The 5,580-nt window shown below is 51.6% G+C and overlaps 1 protein-coding gene across 1 annotated transcript; it reads left to right on the top strand.

Moving 5' to 3' along the window:
* The first annotated feature begins 396 nt into the window (after positions 1 to 396).
* Positions 397 to 5,283, top strand: VAMP8 (vesicle associated membrane protein 8). The gene is made up of 3 exons (XM_032178433.2): positions 397 to 553; positions 1,924 to 2,082; positions 4,828 to 5,283. Exons 1-3 carry the CDS (start codon positions 551 to 553, stop codon positions 4,966 to 4,968), a joined length of 303 nt encoding a protein of 100 aa, XP_032034324.1. The 5' UTR covers positions 397 to 550; the 3' UTR covers positions 4,969 to 5,283.
* The last annotated feature ends 297 nt before the right edge of the window (positions 5,284 to 5,580 follow it).

Raw genomic sequence — 5,580 nt, forward strand, 5'->3', positions numbered from 1 at the left:
GTGAGCTAGGCCTGGCATGGTTGATCTCAGTCTCTAGAAACTGGAGTCAGATATTCAAGACATTAAAAGGAGATGGCTGGTGGGGCGTCACAGCTCCTAGGACTTTGGGAGGTTGAGGTGGGAGGATCGCCTGAGCCCAGGAGTTTGAGACCAGCCTGGGCAACATGGTGAGACTTCGTCTCTATTTAAAAAAAAAAAAAAAAAAAATGGAGATGGCTGCCCTTTCTAGATCAGGAGGTCCAGCCTCAGGAAACCTCGGAGGGCTGCTTGATCTTTCTTTTCTAATTCCTGACAAGTTAGAAGACCTTTGGCTTCTGAGAGCCCTATTACTTTAAGTTTTAGCTCTCGTTTGGGAAGCCACTGGGAGGACAGTGAAGAGTGCCCGCCTACCTGAGGAAACCTGAGTTAGGTGTGGCTGGAGCGACTCGAGATGCGAGGTGGGCGGGGGCAGGCTGAAAGTTGGAGCAAGCAGGAAGTGAGCCGAGGGCCACCCTGGGAGGAAGCCGACTAGGCGAATTCACCTGCTGACTGGCCTGGGCTGCTCTGAGACATGGTGAGCGAACTGGGAACTAGGAAAAGGCTGGTTTAAAGAGGAGCCAGAGGGGGCTCGGGACTGGGGGTTGGCTGTGTGGGGGGAGGAGAGTTGGTGGCAAAGTTAGAGGGCTGGGCCAGTGCCGCTGTGGCCTCTCTTCTTTGACAACTTGGCTGCAAATAGCTCTGAGCCGTCCTAGCAGGTGTTTCTACTCCTTCTCCCTCCCTCCCCTGACCTCTGTGCTGGTGGGGAGCTAGGCTTCCGTGTCAGCGCCGATGGGGGCTCCAAATTCCAGGCAAAGAGTTGTTGTGCTTTCCTCCTCCAGGGAGCCCGAGGCGGGTGTTGTGACACCACCAGGCAGCTCCTGGGCAGTTCCCAGTTCAGATTCCAGCCCAGCGGCAGGAGCTCTCCTCTCCGGCCTTTCACTTTATCCCCACACAGAAACACAAAGGATTTGTGTGTCCACTGAGTCCTTTGGGTGTCCTTTCTCCATTAACATGGAGAAGAGAACTAAGGGTTTATAAGAGAACCAGAAGTTGGTTCTCTGTTATGATCTAGTTCTGACCCATGCCACTGGCCTGTTTTTGGAGGTCAAGGAGGGAGGAGCTTAATATTTTTCTCTCCTTGTTCAAAAACCTTGTCATGAAGCCTCCGAGATGAGACATCAGCCAGGGAGGACTAGTCCTCCATTTCCCCCAACGCCCAGGCGGGTATTTTTATTTAATATCTGCATAAGCAGGCAGTTGCTTGGTGCCTGCACGTGGTGCCCAGTGGTGGGGAAAGCAGAAGTGTGTGGCTCAACGGCTCCGGGCGCCTTCTGGGGTACTTGGTTGCCTGTTGTTATGGGTCACAGCAATGGCATTGCGGCCAGGGCCGTGCTCCAGCAGCTGGCTTAGAGGGGCAGATGGGTGGGGCTGGGTGAGGGTGTTCTGCTGGCCAGCACAGACACTTTCAACCAGGATCCCAAGAAATCAGGAAAGGGGGGTGGCTCTGGGAATTGTAAATAGTGGTGGGCTCTGCCCTGGAAGGGAACATTGTGAGACGCTGGCCCTGCTGTATTCTACAGCCCTCTCTAGGGAGCAAGGAAGCAGTGGGGAGGGATTTAGTGATTTGCTCCTTTTCCTTGTCAGGGGCCCTAATAACCCCAAAAGAAGTTTGATCTAGTCTGTTTAGCATCGCATCTCACCTTCTGGGGCTTACAAATGCATTTATTTTTTATTACAAAAGTAATACATGAAAACATTCTCTTTGTAAACATTTCAAAGATGCTTTTTGTAAAGCATTTTACAAAAAGCTGAAGTCTGCCTGAGGCCTTACCCTCCCTAGACCTCTGAGGCCAAGTCTCCAGTTCCCCCACCACTTGGTCTAATTAACCCCGTGTTGCTGTGCAGGAGGAAGCCAGTGAAGGTGGAGGAAATGATCGTGTGCGGAACCTGCAGAGTGAGGTGGAGGGAGTTAAGAATATTATGACCCAGAATGTGGAGCGGATCTTGGCCCGAGGGGAAAACTTGGAACATCTCCGCAACAAGACAGAGGATCTGGAAGCCACAGTGAGACAGGGAGCCCACTGGGGGCTGGAGGAAAACGGAGGGAGGGAATTTCTTTTTGGTGGGGCAAAATGGACAGGAGGGCCAGAAGTTTGACATTTCTATTGCCTTTCACCTGGTTTGGGAGCTGATGTGAGCTGAGTCTCCACTTCTGAATCTGCTCTGCTCCACAGATTGTTATGGATCCCAGGGAATGGATCCCATGACTGGGGCTTGAGGTGGCAGCTCGCCCACAGAGGCATGTTCTGAGACCGATAGCTCAGTCAGCCCATGCATTCTCAGGCTTCTCTACTGGGAAACTTGTTTTCCCTTTGAAGCCTGCCCATGACAATCATTTGGATCTGACCTTCCCAGGGCAGAAATATTGGCTCTGAGGAAACCCACCCTGCGGCCTCTAGCCTTCTCTAGGAGCTATTAGACAAGGGGTGGGAAATTGCTGGCGTCTTGCTGAGTTGGCTTTAAAAAGAAGGGGGAAAGAGCAGTGAAATGCTTTGATCCCAGGGTCCCCTGCTAGATGAAGGCTAAAATAATATCTCCCACACATCTTGCTAGACCTCATTCTTCTCTCTCTCCAGCCAGGGGCTGAGGCCAGCTGTTTCAGGGAGGAAGTAACTCCAAAATTGAGCAAAGTCTGGAGCCTCAGGTTCTGTGTTCAGCGGGGAGGCTGGCTCTGGCTTTCTGAGTCCTGTGTGAACTCTTGGCTCTTGGGTATTGCTCCCTTGTCTCCCTGGGGCTCATATGCCTGTTTCTGTAGCTTAATTGTAGCTTAATTTGGGGAGCATGGCCCCCGGAAATTTTTTTTTTTTTAGATAGAGCCTCACTCTGTTGCCCAGGTTAGAGTGAGTGCAGTGGTGCAATCTCGGCTCACTGCAACCTTCACCTCCCGGGTTCAAACGATTCTCGTGCCTCAGCCTCCTGAGTAGCTGGGATTACAGTGTGCACCCCCACACCTGGCTAATTTTTTGTATTTTTAGTAGAGACGAAGTTTTGCCATGTTGGCCAGGCTGGTCTCGAACTCTTGACCTCAGGTGATCCACCTGCCTTGGCCTCTCGAAGTGCTGGTATTACAGACTTGAGCCACCATGCCTGGACAAGCTCCAGGAAATTTAGTGTCTCTAACTCGAATTGCTGGGCATGGAGAAGAGTGGGTGGAGAAGGGGGAGTTCCCTTACTTCCAACCCTCTCTACTGTCCTGGTCCCTCCTCCAGCCTCAGCAGTCCCGATGGGGCAAGGAGTCCTGGAGCTGGGAGATGTGCCTACCTGGAGCCTGCACCCCTCAGTCCCAGGGTCTGCCCTCCCAAGGGCAGACTGTACTGCCAGTGTTGTACCCTTGGGTGTAAGCAGGTGTCGAGGACCCCTCAGTGTGCATGACAGTGCAGGGGTAAGAAGAGAAAGGGGACCCCTAGTCATATCTAGGTGGAGACCTCCTAGGAGCCTGAGAATTCTAAATTTCAACCCGGCCTTCCAGATTTTTAGGAAGGTATATTTGTCAAGGTAGGCAGATAGAGCTTTTTTTTTTTTTTTTTTTTTTGAAATAGAGTCTTGCTCTGTTACCCAGGCTGGAGTGCAATGGCGCAATCTCGGCTCACTGCAACCTCTGCCTCCCAGGTTCAAGCGATTCTCCTGCCTCAGCCTCCCAAGTAGCTGGGATTACAGGCGCCTGCCACCACACCCGGCTAATTTTCTTGTATTTTTAATAGAGAGGGGGTTTCACAATGTTGGCCAGGCTGGTCGCAAACTACTGACCTCAGGTGATCCACCTGCCTTGGCCTCCCAAAGTGCTGGGATTACAGGCGTGAGCCACTGCACCCGGCCAGAGCATCTTTTATTTAGCAGTTTGTTACCTCAGCTGACAGTGTCAGTATTAAGATGTATGGCTTGAGCTGAACGTGGTGGCATGTGCCTGTAGTCTCAGCACTGGGGGGCTGAGGTGGGAGGATTGCTTAAGCCCTGGAGATGGAAGCTGCAGTGAGCTGAGATTGTGCCACTGCACTCCAGCCTGGGTGACAGAGCCAGACACTGTCTCAAAAAACAAACAAACAAGGCCAGGCGTGGTGGCTTACGCCTGTAATCCCAGCACTTTGGGAGGCCAAGGCGGGTGGATCACCTGAGGTCAGGAGTTCAAGACCAGCCTGGCCAACATGGTGAAACTCCATCTCTACTAAAAATACAAAAATTAGCTGGACATGGTGGTGCATACCTGTAATCCCAGCTACTCAGGAGGCTGAGGCAGAAGAATCACTTGAACCCGGAAGGTGGAGGTTGCAGTGAACTGAGATCACGCCACTGCACTCCAGCCTGGGCAGCAGAGTGAAATTCTGTTTCAAAAAAACAAAAACAAGCAAACAAACAGATGTCTGGCTTGTAGGCTGGGCGCGGTGGCTCAAGCCTGTAATCCCACCACTTTGGGAGGCCCAGGTGGGCGGATTACTTGAGGTCAGGAGTTCGAGAGCAGCCGGGCCAACATGGTGAAACCTCGTCTCTACTAAAAATACAAAAGTTAGCTGGGTGTGGTGGTGGGCACCTGTAATCCCAGCTACTCAGTAGGCTGAGGCAGGAGAATCAATTGAACCCAGGAGGTGGAGGCTGCAGTGAGCCAAGATCGAGCCACTGCCTGAGCGACAGAGCGAGACTCCATCTCAAAAAAAAAAAAAAAAAAGTATGGCCTGTGGGCTGCACTTGTACTCTTATACTCTTGTTCCAGTGGGAGGAGCCACTGGGTCACTCACTCTGCCTTTTCCCCAACAGTCTGAGCACTTCAAGACGACATCGCAGAAGGTGGCTCGGAAATTCTGGTGGAAGAACGTGAAGATGATTGTCCTTATCTGCGTGATTGTTTTTATCATCATCCTCTTCATTGTGCTCTTTGCCACCGGTGCCTTCTCTTAAGTAACAGGGAACCTCTCCCACCTGCCCTTCTCTTCAGGGACAACCCTCCATAAATGTGTGCCAAGAGGGTCTCCTTTCCTGTCCTCCTCTACAGAGAATGCTGCTCGGTCCTCCTACCCCTCTCCCCGAGGCCCTGCTGCCACGTTGTATGCCCCAGAAGCTACCTTGGTCCCCTGGAAGGAGAGAAAAAAGAGAGATGGACTGTGGCTGCATTTCTTGGGTCCTTAGAGTGGGCTGGAGAGACCTAGAGGGCCCAGCATGTGGCTGGGAAACTGTTGGTGGCCACTGGGCAATAAAGACCTTTCAGTATCCCTATATGTGTGAGGCACTTTCTCTCTTCCTATTTTGCCTTTGGCTTTTCTATTTCTTTTCTTCCCAAGGATACCTTCTGGCTGAAATTCTCTCATCTGAGGTCCAAGTTGTTGGAAGGGCAAAGAGTATATGTTTGGAGAAGAAAGATGGAGCCCCCCGTCTTTATTCCTCCCGGTTCCATTCATTGTCACAGGTCTCAAGAACAAGAATTTTCTGGGAGTCTTGGCATATGGAAAGTTCAAAACCTTCATAGCATTTTGGGGTGGTATGCAAGATTTTTAAGTGTTCCCATTGGGTCCT

Source organism: Hylobates moloch, unplaced genomic scaffold, assembly GCF_009828535.3.
Source record: "Hylobates moloch isolate HMO894 unplaced genomic scaffold, HMol_V3 SCAFFOLD_15, whole genome shotgun sequence".
NCBI classification, from domain to species: Eukaryota; Metazoa; Chordata; class Mammalia; order Primates; family Hylobatidae; genus Hylobates; species Hylobates moloch.